This window comes from Python bivittatus, unplaced genomic scaffold (assembly GCF_059951505.1).
Source record: "Python bivittatus isolate LINGU-HERP-01145 unplaced genomic scaffold, Pbiv_v1 ctg000430_np1212, whole genome shotgun sequence".
Classification (NCBI taxonomy): domain Eukaryota; kingdom Metazoa; phylum Chordata; class Lepidosauria; order Squamata; family Pythonidae; genus Python; species Python bivittatus.
This window is the reverse complement of record NW_028277071.1, coordinates 5,615,509-5,639,447: the sequence shown is the minus strand read 5'-3', so window position 1 is coordinate 5,639,447 and position 23,939 is coordinate 5,615,509. Positions and strand designations below refer to the sequence as shown.

Genomic DNA, 23,939 nt, shown 5'->3' with positions numbered 1-23,939 from the left:
AGATAAGGAATGGGTTATGGGAAGAAGAGATATCTGTTTGTAACCTTATAGGGGTGAAGAGCTACCAAACTTGTTTATACTTGTTGTGATGAAGAATAGAAGTCACTTCTTTATATATTTCTTTTCTTTTTCTTTATCTCACTCTTTCGTTTTTCTTTTTCCCCCCTTCATTGCACATATTACTCTCTCTTTTCATTTTCATTTTCTTCTCTGAGTTTAGTTTGTATTAGTTTTTATTTCTGTAATTAAAAATGTGTGTGTGTGTGTGAATGTATGTGTGTGTGTGTGTGTATACAGTATATATATATATATATATATATATATATATATATATATACATACATACATACATACATACATACATACATACATGAAATAGTTGATTTAGATATACTAGTGTAAGTAATAATAAAGCATTCCCACATTCCTATTCCTTTGTAGCTGAAGCAGAGAAGGAATAAAGGTGAAGGGAAAAAACATGCTTGGTTAATTGCCTTAACTGAAGACTGCATCAATTGCTTTACGTGCCAGAATATGAAATTAAAATTTGCCTCTCTCTTAAAAAACATGGGAAAAAATCAGAAGAAGGATTCTGTGTGCTGTGTGTTAGATCTTTCCCATGAAACCAAAACCTTTGTGATGTATGTAGGTGCTTTTCATTTTAGGAGTACAGCAAAAGAGAAGTCCTTCCCCAACAAATTCTGTGACTCATGAACTATTGACTTGTTCCTGTATTCTCCCAGGAGTTCCGGTATTCTCAACAATTACCTAACATAGTAGCACTTGCAGGATCTTGCTGCTTTCAACTAAAACATATCTGCTGGTCGGAATTTCATCCAGATGAAAATTTCTATAGTAATCAACTGTCCAGAACACCATGTCTAATTGCTAACTGGAATTTAGCTTGTTTGCTAGCTTTAATAATTAATCATGGTCCAGCTCTACATCAATATCCCTCATCTGTCTTCTTTTCTCAAAGCAAAATATGTTCACCTCCTTCATTCTCTTTTCATAAGAAAATCTGATCATTCTTGTGGCCCATCTCTGGACCTGTTTCAATTCCCCTGAATCCTTGTTTAAAGGGTGGTGTCTAGAATGGACCCAGAACTCAAGGTGGATCCTAGGGAAAATTATGTCCTGTGATTTGGAAACTATGCTTCCATTGATGCACCTACATCTGTGTTTTGCTTTTTGCAGCCATTCACAATGCAAACTCAAATTGAGTTTCTAATGAACAAATATTCCAAGGTCCCTCTGGCCAATACCAAGCAAGATGTTTCCTATCCTATAAGTGTTCATTTGATTTTTGTTTTCTAAGTGAACTTTCCTCTGCTAAATTTCATTCTGTTACCTTCAGACCATTTTTCTAGCCTCTCGAGATCACTTGTATTTTTGTCATGTAGGATACTAGCTATTCCATCCCATTTTGTCTCATGTGAAAATTTGATAAGCTTTCTCTCCATATTATGGAAGGCATGTGAGGCTTAGAAGCAGACTTGGACAAAGGAATTTTGCTTTTCAGGATGACGTAAGCTTTATTAAAGAAGCATGCTTTGGTTTAGACTGTATATTTTGGTGCTTAAGTTTGATTTTTCTTATATCCTTCCTCTGCAATTTTCAAACTATTCCTTGTTCCACCTTTGTCTCACCTTTCTTCTTAGCAATCTGCCCATTGCTTCTTTCACCTGATTGTTCCTCAGACAGTAGATCAAGGGGTTGAGAAAGGGAGTAACGGCAGTATAGAAGAGAGTCACTGCCTTAGTGACACCTAACTGACTTTCCCCACCTGGTATTAAGTACATCCCTGCCACTGAGCCATAGAAAAGTGAGACCACAATTAGATGGAATGAAACAGTAGAAAAGGCCTTCCTACAACTGCCCTGGCTAGGACTCTTTATCAGGGTGATAATTACAGTACTGTAGGAAAGCACAACAAATAACATATTGCCTATGACCAAACCACTGACTAAAATCTGGCTTAGAATGGGACCATTTCCAAGTGGAGGGCAGGCTAAGGATAGGATTGGACCAGTGTCACACAAAAAATGATCAATGACATTGGAACCACAAAAGGATAATTGAGAAATCAACACTGCAGGAACAATGTACCACAAGAAGCCAAGAAGCCAACAAAAAGCCACCAGAGCATAACAGAAATTGTGAGACATAATATGCAGGTAGTACAGTGGGCAACAGATGGCCAGAAAGCGATCTAAGGCCATGGTTGAGAGGAATAAGCATTCAGAACTACCTAGGGAGAAGAAGATGTAGAATTGGATGAAACACTCATTGAAGGAAATGATTCCACCAGGGACTGCTAAATCAAAGAGCATGCGAGGAACTGTGGTGGACACATAACACATTTCCAGCCAGGAGAAGTTGCTCAGCAAGATATACATAGGAAGCTGGCCCAGGTGAATGTCCAGAAGCACCAAGATAATAATGGTGATGTTCTCAGCCAAGGTGAGCACATAGAGAATAGTGAAAAAGATGAGGAGCAGCAAGCGTTTGTGTTGTGAAATTCCAAATCCTAACAAAACAAATTCTTCAACTGTAGTCCAGTTGGTGGACTCCATCTGGAATGAGATAACAGAAGTTCCATCTTGAATTCATATTCTTTAATTTCATTGTGACTTCCCTCAGTGTGCTTCCCTTCAGATGAATCTAACTATAATGTCTGAAGATTATAATCTATTTAATATCTTTGTGTGGTTGTGTGAAATAAGTGAAGAAGACTCTTCTATTTTCTACAGGACAGGCCTGCATTAGGGGTTTATCACCCCTTATTCCTTTCCACACAGTTCTGCATTCTGCAGCTATGGAAGCAGGAGGAAACCTTGTTTGGAATTTCCTCTCACTCCTTCAAAAAAACACATTTCAAATGCCAGCTCCCTTGGAGTTGTTTATAGAGTGTGAAGTAGGGAGCAGGAAGCTCCTTCATATCAAATCAAATCAAATCAAATCAAATCAAATCTTTACTCCATTAAATATAATATTGTTTCTTCTGATTGACAGCAGGGCCTCTGAGGCTCAGGCAAAGCTGCTTCTTCATTAGGTGCTCCCTAATCCTTTGAAGGAGGTTCCAGGGACCTTTTGCATCAAAATATGTGTTCATCATTCAGTTATACTTCCCCAAAACCTTTATTTTTTTACGGATTAGTCTTCTCCATCTCAGAAGGAATGTTCAAGAAGGAGAAAGCAGGAGTTGCACCTGTTACTCTATTACAATATAGTTTAGATGAATCCTTCATTTAAAGTCCTACTGAACTGTCTACTTTCCCAAGTCAAGGAGCAATTAGTCTAGCATTTAAACCCTATTTCCTGCTGAGATCTATATGCTAAATGAAAGAGCTACATGTTTAAATTAATCCTTTCATGGTCCCTCCTCAAAATGTCTCTCTTATCTTAGAAGAATAGTTCATGCTTTACCTCAGTGTTATGCCCTCCAACAGAAAGGATGTGGAAATGGAATGAGAATTAGGAATGACAAAAGCTGTCATCTCCTCATTTTTACAGTGGTGCTTAAAAATCATATTCAGGGACTGAGCAGGGAGAAAAGATGTGCTGTGTGACTCCCAAGCTTGAAAGCTGGTGTTAAGTATTGGGTGCCCCTTGGAGATTGTGTCTCTCAGGAACAGAGATCATTATCCATAAACCCCAAAGGTGTTTCTTTGGGCCTACTTAAGTTGTGAATGGAAAGATGCTATGTTTTCTCATGGTAGAAGGCAGTTAATTCTTACAGATGATCGTTCCTTTCATCTTGTCTGAAGGTCAACTCTTCTGAGCTCAGAACTGAAGATACTGTGTTGTAGAGGAGGCAGTCACATTTGAAATATAACAGAAAAATATTCAACTGCTAAAATAAAATAATAGTAAATATGCAAGAACTCTGGAGTCATTTTTCAAGATATATACAGTACCATCTTGCTTCACTGGATGGAAATCAGATATCAGAATGTCCATCTGTCCTAATCCTGCAATATTTTGCAAACAGGCATTGCTGTTTCCAGGCTCAGAGACTTGGCCTTACGGCTGGTGTAGGTTTGCTGCCTCCAATCACTGGATCTTCTTGAGCTCCAGGAGGAATGACATAGTTAGGTGGCAAGCTTGACTGCTCCTGGGAAGCCCCTCTCATGAGCTGCCCTGCTGGGCGAGATATTTTGCAATCCAATAAATCTAAAGTTTCCATTGATCCTAAGTATTTGTCTTCTGATGTAAGATGTTTTGCCCTTGGCCTACAATCCAACTTCTTCAGCAGTTTTACCTCCTTTAATCACCAAAGTTGCACATTTGATGAGATCGAATTGCATTCCTGTGTCCTCATTCAATACAAGCACAGTATTCAATAAATATTCAAGTCCTGTTTTTGATTTTGCAATAATTTTAGGTCATACATATATAGCAAATAAGTTGTTTTTGGACCTTGATTTGAGAGCTGATAGTCTTTCTTTTTTTTTTTTTTAAGTGGGATCATTGCTGAAGTACATAGTAAAGGCGACAATGGAATATTCTTTCTCTAATTTTGACCTTGCTGATCTCTTTATCATTAGCTATATCAGATTTGTTTTCCATGCATTCATCAACACTTAAGTAGTTCTGAATGTTTTTACTAAGCCCCTCCCCCTCAGTGTAGTCATTTTCTGATCTAGCTATGAAGATGAGAATCAAATGCCTTTTTATAGCGTATCTAAGCCATAAAAAGGTGTGCTTTTCTTCTCTTTGAGTTTTTAAGGATCGTGTTGTCCATTAGTAACTGGTCTTTCATGCCACATGAATTTGTGTAAGTTCCTTTTTGCTCAGTGGGGAAAAGTGAATCTTCTTTCAAATGAGAATATAGTAAGTTTGCTAGGATTCCTGTAAATAACTAAAATGTTGTGGGATGGCAAATAAAAGGCCTATAGTTGTCAGGATTAGTGCTTATTCTTTGTGCCATACTGGGTGGGATATTTTTTACAAAGGTTGGTCTGTTCTAAGCAAGACACAGAAGACTGTTCCTCTTGTAGAATGCTGCCTCTGATCAGTGTGATTTCTTTTTTTATATAATAATTTTATTAAAGATCACATTGTACAGATAAAAGATTTTTTAAACTTGTACTTAGAATTTATTTTGTAAAGGATCGAAGGAAACACACCCATGAAAACCATGAAATTTGCTGCTCTGGAGGTTCTCAATATTTGAAAAACCATAAAAAATTAATTCCAAAGCAATTAAAAAATGAGGACTGGTTGAACCTTATGTCCTTACAGGCTACATTAATGACCATGAGCTTTGGTTGAATCCATAACTCCCAGCCACTTAACACACAAGCAGATTGCAAAAATATTGGTTCCTGCTGTCTTCTCATGAGGAGCTGCTGTACAGAATACACATGGACACTCTCATGATCTATTCTTTCCCCGGAGGGATTTTGCCAGTCCGGATCCCACATCCGGACACCGATTTCATCCGTAATGTCATCCCCACTTCTTCAGGGACGACTTCAGTTCACTGTGTCCTCACTGGAAGTCTGATCACAACCCTAACCTTGAGGAATAGGAGGAAGAGCTCCAAACAAGGCAATGGTCACATAAATGAAATCTGAGTCCAGGACAGAAATATAATTTGAGAAAACATCTCAGACATGGCCTTCCCTAGTTCTCATGAAGATAAAGGGAAGGGGGAAATGCATTCAGATTTGCAAGATTCTGTTACTGTAACATTAAAATACAGTAGTATTATCATTCATAACTCTGGTTTCCTAATCTGGTCTACCTTGAATGGCTGACATTGGATAAGTTGACTCAGGTTGGAGACAGTAGTCCTGCAAGGATCTTCATGTCATGTCATGTAGACAGCAGGAAGGGAAGGGAGTTTCTATCTCTTCTACTTCTTCATCAGGAGCTCCTCCCATTCTAGAACTCTTTGTATCAGGTTTAGGTGGAGCAGGTCATACAAATGTCTCCTACTGTTTCTCCAAGCTGGTCTTTCTCTATGATAGAGTCAGAGTTACTGGTAGGTTACAAAGCTGGAACTTGTACCTGGTCATGTGGATTTGGCTGTGAGGATATTGAAGACAGAGCTGTTACAGTAGAGTAGGCAAGGAGGTATGTATGTTTTGTACATCTTCCTATGATTGTTCCATGCCTGGGTGATCCTTCCAATGAATCAAATACCCTCTTATACTAGGAATAAAAAACACATTCCACTTTGAATTCTTCTACCTCCATAAGAAGGGGGGGGCGGATAGTGGAGGGGAGAGAAGTGCTCAAGGACTTGGAGGGAGAGGTGGAGAATTGGATGTATTTTCAGTGCAGCTGGAAGCCTCAGATGAAAGGCTTCAGGATTGATCTGTGTAACTACAGAGAATGGTACAATGAACAAGGCATCCAGCATTTTAAATAGATACATGGAGGGGCCAAATATGGTAGAAAGCCAGATGATTCAGCAATCAAAATGTTAATATAGTAGTTGCTTGTTTTGTTTCTGCCATTCTTTAGGAGGGGTGAGGGGGGAAGTGAAAGTAGAAGGAATGGGTACATTATCAAAGGCCAGGAAGACGGACTGTTATCAGAGGTTAGGAATGTGCAAGGTCGCACCTCTGTGAGAACCACAATTGGCGCCTGGAAAGAGGGGGGTGAGAAGTAGGGGTAAAAGTTAAGTGGGAAAAGTGCAGGCTTTAATTTTAGCAATGCTTTGCTTAGAGTTGCACGTACGTTCTAATAAATGAAATCTTTTTTGAACTTAACTTGGGTTGCATGAGATTTTTCTTCATTGGGATTTGAACATTGCAGATCTGACACCAGATGTGGGGTCCAACAGCAATTGGGGGTCTTTGGGTGATGATGGTTAGCAAAGTGTTTTCATGAGGCCTTGGCATGGCTCAACTGATCCTTGAGTGACTTGTAGGGAAGAGTTGGGATGCATTTGGCAGCAGGCAGTGACCGTAGGTGACCTGAAATGGCAACATTTGAGTACAAGTAGGAACTGAATTATTTATGAACAAACTCAGCCATAGATAAAAGATCAGGCCAATGGCCCTGCTGTTGGTTTACATAGACATAAAGATAAAGCCCTGAAATGGCATTTGTCCTCTCTATTTTTTCATCTGACTTCAGGTGATAGGGAGAGGATTGGTGGAGCTTACATCCAGGAATTGAAGTACAGCTTTCTCACAAGGCAGTGTGAACTGTGTACCTCTATCAGGGAAAATATGATTGGGGAAGCTTTGGTTTCAGATAACGTGTTGAACAAACAAAGCATTCCAAGAGTACAGAGGAAGCCACAAGAAAAGAGGTCAGCTGGCAACCATGCCTTTGACACGTGGAAATCAATAAGAAATTACAAGAAATTCTAAGACTCCTGTTTGGAGATGCAACAATCTAGCCAGTTTATTAGTGGCATGGAGAAAAGTGTGGCAAGAGAAAATGCCTTGGCCTTGACACCCGCTCTAATGCAAACCCTCTAATTCACAGAGAGGAAATGAACATTTTAAATACTCCAAAATGTCAGCCAGATGGGGGTTATGTATAGCTGCAAGATGTCTTCCCTTAAGGAAGGAGGAATACCTAGCCAGCTGTGAAGCGGTTCTCTCCATTTAAAAAAAAAAAAAAGTGAGGGAGAAGACAAAGGTTTCCTCTGAAGAACATCCTACTGAGCCTGATGGAAAGGAGTTGCTGAATACATGGCGAGAAGACTGCCTTCAAAAGTAGATTGTAAAAATACAGCTTCCAAGGTGAAATCAGCAATCAGCCTGTATAAAAAAGGGCATATGTTATCTGGATATTGGATGATGAGCTGAAAAGTGAAAGTTTGTTGGAGTAAAAGAAAGACCTTGGGGGCACTGGAATCCCATTTCAGGTGTACCTTCTTCTTGGCGAGATGAGTTGGTGTTGTGGTTACAAACTCCCTTGTTTTCTAATTTGCTAAAACCGTGTGTGTGTGTGTGTGTGTGCGCGCGCGCCTGGGAATCACTGGTCTCCATCTTGCCAGCTTCAGTCCTTACACCTTGAGTCTTCAAGTTGAATATCCTTAAGAAACTTGTCCTCCATTGATTTAACCAGTCTCATAGGAGATCTTGTTTTCATGGAATTAAACCTACTCTCAGTAGGGCAGTTCCCAAGAGTCTTTTCTTTGTTGGATGAAACTTGTAGCAGCCTTTCTGAAAAAAATGATTTAAGTTCAGTATGAAACATACAACCAAACTTAAATCTTTTGTCTCTTCATTACCAAATGAAACTCTGAGCACCAGACATACCGCCATGTCTTTGCCTGGTTGGAGCTGCTCATCCTGTACTGTTATGCTACAGAAACATTTCTTAGCAAATCAAAAGAGGATAATGTAAGCTTAGAAGCTGGATTTAGTAAGATTTATTAACACCTGAAAAATGGTCTGGACTGTTCTAGATGTTGTTGTTTTCCTGGAATATACAGACTTCATTAAAGAAATGGGTCTTGTTCAAAAGTAGTGGTGGTGGTGGGGAATGAGGATCACTCTGGTTAGTTTCTGATGGACTATCAGTGGCAACTGACTTCTAGAATTTGCTGGGATTTTCAAAGAATTCTACACCAGAGCTGATTCTGAAACATATTTTCTCAGGCAAGAATGTGTGTCCAAATTCACAGAGTACTAACTATTTAAATAACCTCAATGTGAAGTGAGAGGACGGGGAACAACATTTAAAGGGGGTCAGAGAATCATGAGATATCTAGCAAAAAGAAATAGAGCAGGTAAAACTGAAATCAACTTCTCTCTTTTTAAACAAGTATCTGGCTTATTACAATCTCATTTACTAATAGAGAAATGTATTGCATCACAATCTAGCAATTCTACAGTAGGATGGATTTCTTTTGGCTGCTACTTTCAAAACCTGTTGCCTGCTCATGCTTGAGGAAAATTCATACCATTTCAAAAAAAAGTTGCATCGGTTCTGAGGATAAAATAGGGAATCTTAGATCAACTGTCTCTCTGGGGACTGTGCTCCAGATGGAACAGTTTAATGCGACCACAGTGAAGGAATTCATTCTGCTTGGCTTCAGAGTTGGACAACAAGGACGCCTGCTGCTTCTCATCTCATTCACAGTTGTCTACATCCTCACTTTGGTTGAAAACTTGATCATCATCATGGTAGTAACTCAAGATGCTCACTTGTCCCGACTTCCCATGTACATTTTGCTGAGCAACTTTTCCTGGCTGGAGGTCTGTTACGTAAGTGCCACAGTGCCACGGATGCTCTTTGACCTGTCCTTCCCAGGTGGGGGCATCTCTTTCCATGCCTGCTTCTTCCAATTTTATGTCTTCTTCTCCCTTGGCACTACTGAATGCCTCTTCCTCTCAGCCATGGCCTTGGATCGGTATTTGGCCATCTGCTGTCCACTACGGTACACACAAATTATGTCTAAAAAGTTCTGCTTCCTGCTGGTGAGCATTTGTTGGATCACTGGGTTTCTCTGGTACATTGCCCCAGTGTCCTTGATCTCCAGGTTGTCCTTTTGTGGCTCAAACATCATTGATCACTTTGTGTGCGATTCTGGACAACTCCTAGCCTTGGGCTGTCACCCACCAGCATACCTTCCTCTCTTCTGCTACATTGTAACATCTTCTGTAGTTCTGGCCACCTTTCTCTTCATTATGGTCTCCTATGCAGGGATAGTTTTCACCCTGGTGAAAACATCCAGAAAAAGCTCTAGCTTAAAGGGCTTTTCCACCATGTCTTCTCATCTAGCAGTGGTGGCCATCTTTTATGGCTCTGTGGTTGCTATGTATATAGGACACAATGGAGAAAGCCATACTGAAAACACAAAACTGATGACACTTTTTTATTCTTCCATTGCCCCTCTGCTTAACCCTTTAATCTACTGTCTCCGAAATGATCAGGTGAAGGAAGCTTTGATCAGGTTGTTGAGAAAGAAGAGGGTGGCATAGAGAATTTTTGGCAAGACAAATAGCTACTGAAGATGGAAGGATGTTGTATATGTGTTTGTGTGGGGGGTATCACACACAAAGCTTTGCCTCAGACAGCATTGTAAAACAACTTTATTTTACAGTGCTATCTGAAATAAAACCTTATGTATAATGTTAATACTAACAATCATAATAAATGTTAATGCTTATATTTCTTGTAGTTCCAGAGTGCCATTGCCTTATTTTGATGTTGCTGTTGTTGTTATTATTTTTGACTACTAGTTCACCAGGTTTTCACTGTTCATAACTGGTAGTCTAGCAGTGAGTAGGCAATGGACGTGTGATCCATCTAAGTAAGCCCTATAAGGAGGCCTATCATTTCCTTATTCCTGTTTCTTTTCAGGTGTCTATGTTCTCCTTCACTTATCTATATGGCTTCTGAAAACTTCTGCAACTTCCAGGGTGGTTCTTCCCCAGAAAAATTCTCTGTTCCATAATCTGATGTAACTTGTGTTGGTTGATACCCATACAGATGAGTCTGTGTTAGAGAGAAACTGATGGCCACTACTACAAAGGAAATGCATTCCATAAGGACAGAGAATATCTGTTAAAACCTCAAGAACTTCATAGGCCTGCTTAAGACTTGGATACTGTTAATCTAGTCAATTTTTTGATGGTCTGTAAATAAGGAATATAGGACAAAGATAGGGCTTTTTGAGGACTGGAGCAATTACAGCCTGAACACATTTAGAGGATATTGACAAACAGCAGATTTGGTTTATTGGAAGACAGAACTTGTCAGAATTTGAAACGTAGACCTGGACAGAGTTATTTAGGACATCAAGCCTTATCTTCTGCTTAGTTCCTGAATGTAAACCATCTCAGATAGATAATTCTCTAGTCTCTGATTAAACAAATTCAATGAACCAGGATCCCTCAACTTGCTGAGTAATATTCAGTTTGCTGCTAACTATTACTAAGTCAAGTGAAGCTTAACTCAGGCTGGCTTGGGAGTCAAAAGGATTGCTTAAAGTTACAACTGAAACCAAATATTTCTTTAAATGCACCAGGAAATCATGTTTTGAGGAGTCAGGTTCTGAACCAAAGTTTCCTGTAAAGAACCTATATTCATCTGAAAGATGCAGAGTTGCAAGAATAAAAGCTGTCATATGTCAGGTCAAGAAACAGAAGCAGCAAGGTTTCCTGGAATGCTTTTTATTGTTGTAGGGTAGGAAAACATAGTCTTGAAATTCTCTTGGAGTTTCTCTTGCTGCATCTTGCACCAAACCAAATCAAGGCAGGGTTGTTTTGAATTTCTTTCAGGATTGAGTTGCCATTTTTCCTCCCTTAACAGTTCATTGCTCTCTTCCCTTTCCCAAGACCAGGTCTATATTCTTTTACAGCATATAACTTAAATTCATGGAAAGGTTTGATGGGCAACAAATCATAGTTATACTGCATGTTGTTAGAAGTTATTTTGAAATCTGATGAAATTTTTGCATCTTCAGTTCTTCATAATAAAAATAAGCAATCAAATCTATGACATTTATCTATGTTTATAGCACTCCCATCTGATCATGGAGTAACACAATACTTGTTAGAAATGATTAGAACTTATAAAACTAACAGGTAGAAATAAGAAAATAAAAGTTTCATTAATGTTATTTAAATACATTTAATTTTAGTGTCATTGTTGTGGTATTCTTACTTTTCTAACATACGTTCTTGATATAGATTAGCAAATTGTTGTTAATAGAACATAAGAGATGCACATTTTGTCTAGTTTTGATGAACATTACTTTGATGGGCTTTGCAATGTACCAGCAATAATAAATGAACATAATTAACAATAATTGCATATTTTCCTTTATTTGGTTTATCCTTACATTTATTTCTAATTTTTACTTTCAAAGAGGGTTTTTTTGAGATTCCAGGTTAAAAGTATCATTTGAGCTTGGCAATCCAAAAAAACTTTGAGTGCAAAGTAGGGAACATGTAGAGTGAGCAAATATATGACTTGGTTACTGATAGGAGAGTTCAGGTGTGAAAAACCCAGTGAAAATGCATGGGATAAATTAATAATGTTTCGGGCTCAAAATCCACTGATTCAGTTTTAATTGATTGGTCCTAGAACATAACCAACAGCTAAAGAAAATCTAAAGACCACTGATTATGATTTAATAAGCTGACAAGACTATATTGCAGCTGCTTCATTTATTCTGCTTTAAAATACATGGATCACTTTTTATCCTGCTTTCACTGTTTTTCTGTGTTTGACAGGTTTGCCTCCTATCCCAATAATGCTAAATTATTTTCTTTTTTGGTGCAATCTTAATTCAATGGTCAGTTTGCATCACCTTGTGGGAGCAATACATTAGAAAGCAATAAAAGAAACCATCTTCCAGATGGAAATTTGCTACATTTTACTACATTATAACTCATGGTGTTTCCACACAGAATCACTGCTTTTCTCTTTAGTACAATGGAAACCTTTTGGATCATCAGGTGCATATAATTTCTTGTGGAAAAAGGGCTGTAGTAGCATTTGTAAAAATTCTGCTATTACTTCAAGTATCCCAGAGATAATCTTCACAAGAGAAGGAGGTATGAGGTCAGGCACACTGTTCTCCTTCAGGGCAGTATTTTGACTCATCAAGAAAGTCAAAACTGGTATGGGGTAAGGCAATTCAGAATAGGATTTTTCACTCAAGGTAGCATGGACATGTCTCACTTTGCTCCATCACCACTTTGAAATATTCCACAGAGCAACACACTAGCTAGGAATTTTGGGAGTTGGAGTTCCAAAACATCTGGAATATGCCTTAGATTGTTGGGGAAGGCTATCTAATTGCTGGGCAGCTGTTCCTTTAGCTCTTTTATTCTAATTGATCCAAGAACCTTTTCAAATTATAATCAATGCATCTTCTTTTCCCCAATAAGCTGTTACAGTTTGAAGTAATACTTGATGGATTGGATTGGGGTGGGAAGTCCAGATTCAAGTCCTCACTTGATGGTGAGTAACTAGGTGATGCTGAGGAAATCACTATTTGTCAACTGACTTATCTCAAAGAGTTGTTGTGGTGAAAAGTCCCAAGCTCCATCTTTGACTCTTACAGAAGTATTTCTCCAACCTTCCTGTTCCCAAGTTGTGCTGATTTCAACTTCCGAGTCCCAGCAGGAACTATGATTTCCAGGGATCCTGGGTGGTGACATCCATATTTTTGGAAGCACCCAAGTTTCAGAAAGCAGTGGAAAGAAACAAAAAACAATATGTTCCTTCTAATTGTGGCCTATATTTTTAACTTCCATTTAAAACTAAATTTTCTTTTTTAGTGTTTGGCCTACCTGGTTGCAGGTACACTTGTTTGCATTGTGTAGCAAACAATGGTCAGACAGCAAAGCTATCCATGAATGATGCAATCATGTTTATGCTTCAGCCACCTTATTTCAGAGTCTAAAGCAGTTTTGGGCTGAGAGAGCAGTCAATTTTCATGCCTAAGGGAGGACCAGAACCTGGGTCTCCCCACTCCTCATCCAGCACCTTAACAACTCCACCACACTGGCAGTCATCAAAATCACATACCATTCTCTTAAAAAAGGAGAGGAGAAAAGGCACAAAATCCATCCAACTTGGAGGGCCTGGTATAAAGGAATACAAATATATTTTAGATTACTGGTTCCTGAGCATTCTCCAAGGCCATCTTGTTTTGATGAAAGTTGAACTATTCTCCATAGGCCAGTGCCTGAGGGCCATTCCTTTCTCGAATGAATGTTTCAGCCAGCTATTTAAAATAATGACTTCACTTCAGGATAGAATTCTGTATAAAGCAACTAACTGTTCAATGGAACTTCTCTCATCACAACAAAGTTCAGGTTTGAATCTGGGGCATGAAACAAAGAAGAAATGCCATTTTATTGGTGTTATGTTTCTGGATGTTTGAAGCAGCTTATGTGATAGTAAGGTCCAGAAATATTGTTTTATTATCAGATCAAAAGATATTTACTAGGAACCTTAAAGAACAGGGCTTATGAGAATGCAGTTTCTGAAAAATGCAGGGAAAAATTACTGTACTTTCTTCTTCAAAATCTCAGCAAAATCCTCTGAAATGAACCGATAATAGTCTTATTTCACAACCACCTGCATGCTCTTGTTAAAGAGAATTTCCTATCGTATCAACTGATGATTCATTTAATCCAAATATATGATAGTAAATCTAAAATCCAGCTCCACAATGAATGGTTAGCCTCTTTGCAGCCTGGTTCTATGTATTGCAGATGGAGTTGCTTAATTCAACCACAGTGAAGGAATTCATTCTGCTCGGCTTCAGAGTTGGACAACAAGGTCGCCTGCTGCTTCTCATCTCATTCACAGTTGTCTACATCCTCACTTTGGTTGAAAACTTGATCATCATCATGGTAGTGACTCAAGATGCTCACTTGTCCCGACTTCCCATGTACATTTTGCTGACCAACTTTTCCTGGCTGGAGGTCTGTTACGTAAGTGCCACAGTGCCACGGATGCTCTTTGACCTGTCCTTCCCAGGTGGGGCCATCTCTTTCCATGCCTGCTTCTTTCAGTTTTATGTCTTCTTCTCCCTTGGCACTACTGAATCCCTCTTCCTCTCAGCCATGGCCTTGGATCGGTATTTGGCCATCTGCTGTCCACTACGGTACACACAAATTATGTCTAAAAAGTTCTGCTTCCTGCTGGTGAGTATTTGTTGGATCACTGGCTTTCTCTGCTACATTGTCCCAGTGTCCTTGATCTCCAGGTTGTCCTTTTGTGGTCCCAACTCTATTGATCACTATATTTGTGACTCTGGAGGACTCCTGGCCCTGGCTTGTAATCCCCTGGGATACCTCTCTCTTTTCTGCTATGTCATCACTTTTGCCTTGATACTGGGCACTTTCCTTTTCATTGTAGTCTCCTATGTGGGGATTATTTTCACTCTGATAAAAAGGTCTAGTGAAAACTCTGGAAACAAGGGCTTTTATACTGTGTCTTCTCACCTAGCAGTGGTGACACTCTTTTATGGTTCTGTGGCCACTATGTACATTGGACACAGTGAGAAAAATCGTACTGAGAATATTAAAGTGATGACACTCTTCTACTCTGCTGTTGCCCCTTTGCTTAACCCCTTGATCTACTGCCTGAAGAATAGCCAGGTGAAAGAAGCATTGGCTAGGTTCTTGAGAAGGAAGAGGGTTATATAGGGAAATCAAAGCAATTGGAATGGATTCTATCAGGTTGATTATTATATATTCTTGGTAGGATGATAAATAGCTGTGAAAGTGAGGGTGGGGTGGGATATATTACTGGGAGACCAACTTCTTCTGTGGACAATAAAGAGTGAGGAAATATGCAAGTTAATAGTCAGGTACCATTACACTTGTTAATAGTAATTGTGCCTTTACTACCAATAATGTTTATTCTTGCAGTTGTTATTTCAAACTGTAATATTTCAAGGAGGAAGTAATATCAGAGCATTTCAAAGTATCATCAAAGGAACATTTCATTTCCACAGCAGGTCGCAAAATGACTGTTCTGGAAAAGTAGGGCTAATAGCTCCATCAAGTGAGAAATTGTTGAACTCACATACATCAAAAGGATTCAGGCAATCTCAAAAGGTCTCAAAAAACACAATGGGTTTTTAACACATTGTAGTTGTTAATTGATAAGGTACTTGTAATCTGTCATACATATAACCTGTATCTGTATAACCAACCTGTCTTCCCCTCCTTTTATTCCCCACCTTTCCCCTACCTCTTCCCAATTTAAATCCTACTTCTGTCTAGCCACTTTATGCATCTGATAAAGTGAACTGCAGCTCATGAAAGTGTATGTCTTTTAATAAAATTTGTTACTTGGAAAAGATGTTTCCAGACTCCTGATTGTTTGCCATAAGAATCATGTGATTGTCATAGAAAGTTTAGATCAGGATACAACCAACTAGGCTACGGTTGGGCAGCATTTGGTAGACCTCAAAGAGAGGCTACTTGCAGCATGTTGGAAAGGATTTCTGACTCCCACATTTATCAAGAGCAGCAACAAAACAACTCTTCCATTGCTATGGATTTTATGGAGGAAATGAACAAGTTTGGATTAATCAGGATAGGATTTTTTGCATAAGCATTCCATTGCACTGTTCAAACATAAATTCTAAGTTCAAAATTCTTTCATTCTAAATTTACCACATTCTACAAGCATTATTTTTCCTACCATTGAACTAGGCTGAATATCGAGCATTGTTATTAGTTTTAAGGAAGAACAAAACTGCAAAAGGAAGGAGATACAACTAGGTGTAGTGCCATTTACTGACTGAACTAGACCATGACATTGATACACAACAAGGTGTTTATGATTATAGTCAATAGTCACTACGTTGCCTGCGTTATGATTTTTCATTGGGGATACTTCTAGGATAGATCAACCGATGCCTTCTGGGAAAAGAACATTATTTTTCCACATCAACACACAAGTCCAAACCCCATTATGGAGGAATAGATTGCGAACTGGTGGAAATGACAAAACTGAGCTGTTTGGTTAGGGAGAAAACAAGTACTTTTTTGAAAGACTGGAAACCTTTTATGGACTTTTTGCTAAAAGAAGAAAAAAGTGAAATGATGATTTATGGATTTAATTAGTGAAAAAGATGAGGACTAAATAAGGGGCTGAAGGGATCTCTGGAATAGTTAAAAGGGAGGGGAGATGGTAAGTTTGTTAATATCTGTTGAAGTTCGGAAGTTATTTATTTTAGTTATCTCCCCTTTTTTCTTCTTTCTTCTTATCTTTCTTTCTTCTTTTCTTCTTTCTTTTCTTTTTTATATTTGTCTATAACTTACGAAAAAAATCTTTAATAAAATATATTAACAAACACACACATGTATACACAAGTTCAAACCATATAGGTTTCTCTTTCAAATGACCTATTATGGATTAAATGTTTATCCCATCTCCTCCAAAGAATACTTGCCTCTTGGAACAGTTCTTTCCACCCATTATATACTGACATTTACTCTATGACAGTAGTTAAACTGAGAGATATTGATTGGTCCAGGATCCTCTGGTTTGGTTCATGATTAACTGGAGATTTAAACCCATGTCCCCTTGGTTTTTGAGGTAGAAAACTACGCTACTTATTCCACAGAATCACAGAATCAAAGGATCATGGAGGTCTTCTAGCGTAATGGTATGTGAGAATGACCATTGATTGGGAGACAGGAGGGAGAGCTGCAAACTGGACAACCAGCACGTAAAAGATGTCTCAGCCCACAGAAGGGAGGATGGCATGGGAAACATTTCAAAAGGGACCCTCCCTAGTTTTCCAGACAGTAAAAGGAAAGGAGGGGAGAAATACTTCCTTCTTCAACCTTGCAAGATTCTGTTAATGTAACCTTACAATAAAGATAGAGCTAGTACTCCTGGTTTTGCTTCTTATCTAGACTACCTCACAGGACCAACAGCTAGTACAATCCTCACCTATAATTTTTTTTAAAAAAAGAATGAAGCTGACTTACAATTACCGACAGATAAAAATAGTAATGTATAGCATTAAGTAAATTAATATCAACATGTTAATTTATGAAGGTGGGAAACAAACAAGGCACCAACCTAACTAAAATGGGTAAATATTCACTTTCTTGATGGACACCTATATTTCATGATAAGGAGATAACACTAGACTTTTGACTGGAAAGTTCTTTCTTAGGTATTACCCACTTTCAGAAAAGATGGGGAATTTCAAAGGTAGCACTTTCTTTTTAGGGTAAGGTCGTGTAGGGAGCATAGGGCTTTGAAGGACAGGAGGAAGAGCTGCTACCAAGTCAATGGTCAGATAAGAGGGGCTTCAGCCTGGGCCAAGAAAATAACTTGAGAAAAGGCCTCAGGCTGGCCCCTCCTTAGTTCATACAAAGATAAAGTGAGGGAGGAAGGAAGGAAGGAAGGAAGCTCATTCAAACTTGCGAGATTCTGCTATTATAGCTGTTATAATAAAAATAGTCCTAATTTATATGGCACTGATTTCTTAGTCTGGTCTACCTAATAGGGCTGGCAGATTGTTAGTATACTGGAGATTTGAAGAATCTGCATTTCTTATCTATACACATATTAAATGCATTTATAAGCATTTCTGCAAAATAAAATATCACCTAGAAAGTTAATTATGAAGCTGTAGTTAACTATGCCCATTTCTATGTATGTCCAAAAGATTTTGAACTCCATCTCCCTTTCATACACATTTTATTCCTACTATCTTATGCTCATTTGCCAAATCTCTGTGTTTAGATATTTGTTCTTCAATATCTGCAGAAGTTGGTAGCAAAACTGCCATTTGGTGAGTCATTATGGGGGGAAACAGTGCTTTCCTCTCCTGCTGCCATGTATTCATTGTGGATATTTGGAGAACATTCAATAACATGATTTCCCATTTTGGAGAGGAAAGGAAAAATTCTTAGATGTTTGATCTGTAAGATCTCTTGGGGAAAAAATGGTGTTGATACAATTATTGTTCCCAGGACAGGCTCTTTGGGTGTAGAATGGCATCATTCCTGAGAAACAGTTGAAAGGGTCTGGAGACTGATTCAAGAAACTATCTTTCTTTGGAGAAAGATCTCCAAAGTGATCCTTCAGAACAAGTTCCACATCTACCTGGAAGATAAATCTCCAGGGTGTTTATTCAGAAACAGCTGAGTGAGTCTATAGATACACACAGTGATTTTTTTCCTATGATCAAGCAGAAAACAGTGTTGCAGAAAAGCAGCAATGTAACATGCAGAAAGCAACATTCATCCACCCAAATGTTATTTCAGTATTTCTGATGAGCCTTCTGCTGGATGGAAGAACATTTTGACTTCAGCTGAGGTACAGAAATGGGAGTTATATAAAAAAAAGAATTTTGGATTGGAACTATAGATAGATGGATGGATTAGGTGACAATCCCAGTATAACATTTAGAAATTTTCAAAGGTCATTTTGATAGACCACTGAAAATTATGTTAAGCCAAAGTAGGAGGAAGGGATTGTGGGAGGAGAATTCTAGGCTGCTTCCCAGATTTTAATTTAATTAAGTGAAAGATTTTCATCAGTTTTGTTCCATCATACAGATGTTATAGTTTTACTATTTTTCATGGGCACATATTGCATCCTGTGCAGAAGTCTATACAACTATTCAGAAATTATCAGAATTACAAAATAGAAAACTTTCAATCTGGTGTGTGGATCTTTGTGCAACATCTCATGCCCATTCAATTTTACATAGAAATAAGAAATAGAGTATAGTTTCTAAATATTATTTCATATTACTCAACTTCCCTGCACAAATTCCACAGAAATTCCCAATATCTCCTTATAGATATCAGTAAAGATTGTAGCCTTTGTGGAGCCCTTGGGGTTCTCTGAGCTTGGTTGTTTTCTTACAGATGTTTCGTTACCCGACTAGATAACGTCTTCAATGCTAGGAGGGAGTGGAGTTTGTATGAGCTGAATTTCTTCTGTTTCTTATCTCAATCTGCACTCTGAATCATTTGATGATTTTTCAGTTCTGGCCTTGATTGCATTAGTTCGAATAACTTGCTCTTGAGCAGCCAATAGCAAGCCTTCAGGTTTTTTAAAAGTTCCATTGGTGAGCCATTGACAGGTTTTATCTTTATCCACTTTCCTTTCGATCTTTCGTAGAAATTGACCATGTAATGCTTTTCCTTGCCAGCATTCTGTTTGTGTTTTTATTACTTTGTTTCGGTATTCACATTTTGTTTCCTGTGCATTCAATAAGTTTGAACTTGGATCAGTGCTTGTTCTTGACTGTCTTTTACATAATCAGTCAATGCATGCTTTTCTTCTTTAACAGTTTGTTTGATTTGAAGTAAACCTCTGCCTCCATTTCCGCAGGGCAGGTATAATCTGTCAATATCACTACCGAGATGTAATGCATAGTGAATAGTCCTGAGTTTTCTTGTTTTTTGATCCAAACTGTCTAGTTCAGCTTGTGTCCAGTTAATAATTCCAGCAATGTATCATATAACAGGTATGGTCCAGCTATTGATGTAAAATGCCCAGATACTTGTAGGCTTCATCCTGATGGCTCCTTATGGTTTGTCCATTCGGCATTTCAATTCCATTACTTTTCATGATTTTACCCCAATTTATTGCTACTGTAGCACATTTCTCTAGGCCAAATTCCATTGTTATATCTGTGCTAAAAATGATGATGATGATGATGATGATGATGATGATGATGCAACTTTTCTCCAACGTATTGTGAAACTAGATAAAATAGCTAGCTGTTTAACATAATCTTCTTTAATTATTGCAAATTTCAATAGTTTCTTATTCATGAAAATGTTCCTTATGAATATATGCTATTTTTAAAATCATCACTATTTATATTAATGAAGGGATATTTTGAAGAGGGAATAATAGTCTAGTACAATCTTAACTGCTTAGCATTAGTCTTTCAGGGAACTGTTCTCTGTTTACACTTCCTAAATTCTGTCCCTATCTGATTTTAGTATACTTTCCCCACTCATCCAGGCCTCTCCCAGTATATTACTTCATGCATCTGATGAAGCAGAGTTGCATCCTAATGATTTGTTATTCGCTTTTAAAGAGCCGCCGGTCTCTTAATATTTTTAGGATGCCTAAAAGAATGTGATTCCCCTTTGTGATTCCAGATGGAGTTGGCCAATGAGACTACAATCCAAGAATTCATTTTGCTGGGATTTGGAGTGGACCAGCAAAAGCAATTCCTATTACTTATCTTGTTCTGCATTCTCTATGTGCTCACTCTGGCTGAGAACATCACCATTATCATACTGGTATACCTGGATGCTCATTTGTCCCAGCTTCCTATGTACATTCTGCTGAGCAATTTCTCCTGGCTGGAAATGTGTTATGTGAGTGCTACTATACCCTGTATGCTGTTTGACCTGGCATCCCCTGATGGGATCATCTCCTTCCATACCTGCCTCCTGCAGTTCTACATCTTATTTTCTCTTGGCAACACTGAATTCTTCTTTCTCTCAGCCATGGCCTTGGATCGTTATTTAGCCATCTGCCACCCACTATACTACTCAAATATCATGTCTCCAAATTATTGTTATGCTCTAGTGGCCAGTTGTTGGAGTCTTGGTTTCCTGGGATATATACTGCCAGTGATTATGATCTCCAAATTATCTTTCTGTGGACCTAATATTATTGATCATTTTCTATGTGATCCTATGCCAATTCTGTCCTTGGCTTGTCCTCCCCTTGGAAATGTTCCCCTGATTTGCCAAATTGCCATGCATACTTTTTTCTTAGGCAATGTCTCCTTTGTTGTTTACTCATATAGCACTGTGGTTGTCACTTTGATGAAATCCTCCAAACAAGGCAGTTGCAAAAAAAGTTTTTCTACCATCTCTATGCATCTCTTGGTGGTGATACTTTTCTATGGCACTGTAGGAGCTATGTATGTAATTCCAGGGAGAGAAAACCACTCCAAAATTAACAAGTTAATAACTGTCTTCTATGCTGCTGTTACACCTTTCCTCAACCCCATGATTTACTGTCTGAGGAATGATCAGGTGAAAGAGGCACTGGGAAAGCTGCTCAGAAGAATGATGAGATTGTTGATGACAAAGATTACAGAATAAACAGGCCACATTTTTCCCTTTCTGTAAGATCTGGGTAGTTCTCTCTCTTCTTCCCACCACACAAAATCAGGTGAAAGACATGAGATAGTTTTGAAAAGAGGAAGCCTTCTCAGAGTTCCTGAGCCCTATAAATTCCATGCCAAATGCTAGATTCTCCTTGGACAATCTTACTTGGTTGAAAAGACATGAGTTCCTTCTTGGTCACAGATCGATTTAAATTAAGATGGATTCAGGCCAAATAACTAAATTCTAGTTTGCAACTACTTGGGCTACTCAGCAAATATTTCAAATGACAAGCACAAGATAAAGGGGAATATAGATTGAAAGTAATTTCCAGTGTGGGTGAAGTGTATTAAGGGAAAGAGGACCTTACTGTTGAGCCCTTCTTCTACCTTGAAAAAAGGTCTTTTAACTTTTGTTAATTCTTCTGACTGTTAATTATTTAATTTATTAAATGTATCTATTTTATTAGGTTTTGAGACTGCCCAGGTCCAAAAAGACTCTGGACAGCTTACAATACAGTGGTACCTCTACTTACTAACTTAATCCGTTCCGTGACTCTGATCGCAAGTCGAGTTGGTTGCAAGTCGAAGTAAATTTTCCCATAACTTTCAATGTAATTACCGTTAATCCGTTCCGGCGTCTGCAGACCACTCGTCAGGGGCGGGAAAATGGCCGCGGACCACATGGAATGGGTGGAAAATGGCCGCGGACCACGTGGAACGGGCGGAAAATGGCCGCGGACCACATGGAACGGGCAGAAAATGGCTGCGGACCATGCGGCAGGGTGGAAAAACGGCAGCGGGCCACGTGGCACGGGAGGAAAAATGGCCGCAGACCACGTGGAATGGGTGGAAAATGGCCGCGGACCACGCGGCAGGGCATAAAAATGGCCGCGGACCACGTAGCACGGGCGGAAAATGGCCGCGGACCACGTGGAATGGGCGGAAAATGGCCGTGGACCACGTGGAATGGGCGGAAAATGGCCGCGGATCCAGTTCGTAAGTCGAGGTGAGTTCGTAAGTAGAGGTAAATTTTTGGGGCCGGAGCTGATTGTATCTCGAAAAATTCGTAAGTAGGGGCATTCGTAAGTAGAGGTACCACTGTATTTAAAAAGACATGATTTAAGAAACATGACCACCACTACAAAATCACACAAGTAACATTTTTTAAAAAAATCATCAGGGGCTCCTGAAACACCCTAACCCCAGGCCTGGGAACAGGTCTTAAGAGAGCTCCAGAACACTGGAAGAGTGGAATTCATGGTGTGTGTGTGTGGGGGGGGTAGACTGCTGTTTGTGTACTATATCCTGGCCTGTAACCTGACTTAAATGGGTCCAGGTAATCCATTTCCTCTAAGACCCTCTGCAATTGCTGTCTGACCACCCACTCAACAAACATCATCACAAGGGGACGATTGGATGATAATTGTACTGCCTCTCTGAAGGCCAGGGGAGCCAAACCCTCCCTCAAAGAGTCCAATAACATTGTACAGACCCATCCATAGGTAACCTTCCAGGCTGACATAACAACCTTGGAGAGGCTTGAATCATTAAACATTAACTTTGGAGGTCTTTGTCCACTTGATCAGGAGTTACAGAATCAAACTCAGTCCAGATAACATCACAAGACTGTGCTCCATACAACTCACTTTGACTCAGAGTTCAACTCTGAGTGAATCAGAACAACTTTATCTGCCAAATAGCATGAATACTTGTCACTACAGTCCTGTAGATGGTCCTATAGCCAGTCCTTCCCCAGCAGGGAATGAATCACCCTGAATAGGGCCACAGGATGGCTATCAACAAATGCAATAAGGGTGGAGAAACATATTTTGTCACCTTTATTGTGATGATGTGGGCCTGAATATATGCTCTTACTCATGTTTGGTTGGATTTGTTCTTTGTCTTCTTCCAATGGGACCCCAGGCATCTCTTCTGAGCTCCTCAGAAAACAAGGTACACCACAGGATTGTGAACAGAGAGAGGCTACATTGGAACAATCTGGTCCAAGGCCTCAATCACCCTCCTGTTCCAGGCTGCAACTAAGGCCTCAGCTGAGGTGTCCACCAGATTTTCAGGGAAAACCCCAAGCCTCCTGTGGAACTCAACAGTTGCCTGGAGCAGGCCAATCAAATGGGCTGTATCTCACTATAGAGATGGATGGCACCAATGAGCCAGAGGGCAATCAGAAAGTGTTCTGTCCAGGCAACAGATTGATGGTAATATCCTCCAACACTACATCACACTGCAACTACCTGAGACAAAAAAAAAAAAAAATCAAATGTGCAATTCCCAGTATGTATTGGATGTGAAAGGTCCATGGTTGCCACGGAGGCCATGAATACCTGACCTAGCCCAAACTCAACATCTTCAGGACTTAATGTCCCCAGGAAGCAGGTTAAAGCCCTGAGTAGTACCATCCTCAGGG

At 39.2% G+C, this 23,939-nt stretch overlaps 4 protein-coding genes across 4 annotated transcripts; 3 read left to right on the top strand and 1 right to left on the bottom strand.

Moving 5' to 3' along the window:
* Positions 1 to 1,622: 1,622 nt before the first annotated feature.
* Positions 1,623 to 2,588, bottom strand: LOC103063921 (olfactory receptor 11G2-like). The gene has a single exon (XM_088144161.1). It carries the CDS (start codon positions 2,574 to 2,576, stop codon positions 1,623 to 1,625), a length of 954 nt encoding a protein of 317 aa, XP_088000287.1. The 5' UTR covers positions 2,577 to 2,588.
* A 6,360-nt stretch (positions 2,589 to 8,948) lies between these two features.
* LOC112543207 (olfactory receptor 11G2-like) lies at positions 8,949 to 9,902 on the top strand. Its single transcript, XM_025177438.2, has one exon. It carries the CDS (start codon positions 8,964 to 8,966, stop codon positions 9,900 to 9,902), a length of 939 nt encoding a protein of 312 aa, XP_025033206.2. The 5' UTR covers positions 8,949 to 8,963.
* Positions 9,903 to 14,156: 4,254 nt separating this feature from the next.
* On the top strand, positions 14,157 to 15,095 carry LOC103064270 (olfactory receptor 11G2-like). Its single transcript, XM_007445060.3, has one exon. It carries the CDS (start codon positions 14,157 to 14,159, stop codon positions 15,093 to 15,095), a length of 939 nt encoding a protein of 312 aa, XP_007445122.2.
* A 5,439-nt stretch (positions 15,096 to 20,534) lies between these two features.
* LOC112543244 (olfactory receptor 11G2-like) lies at positions 20,535 to 21,509 on the top strand. Its single transcript, XM_025177480.2, has one exon. It carries the CDS (start codon positions 20,550 to 20,552, stop codon positions 21,507 to 21,509), a length of 960 nt encoding a protein of 319 aa, XP_025033248.1. The 5' UTR covers positions 20,535 to 20,549.
* Positions 21,510 to 23,939: the final 2,430 nt, after the last annotated feature.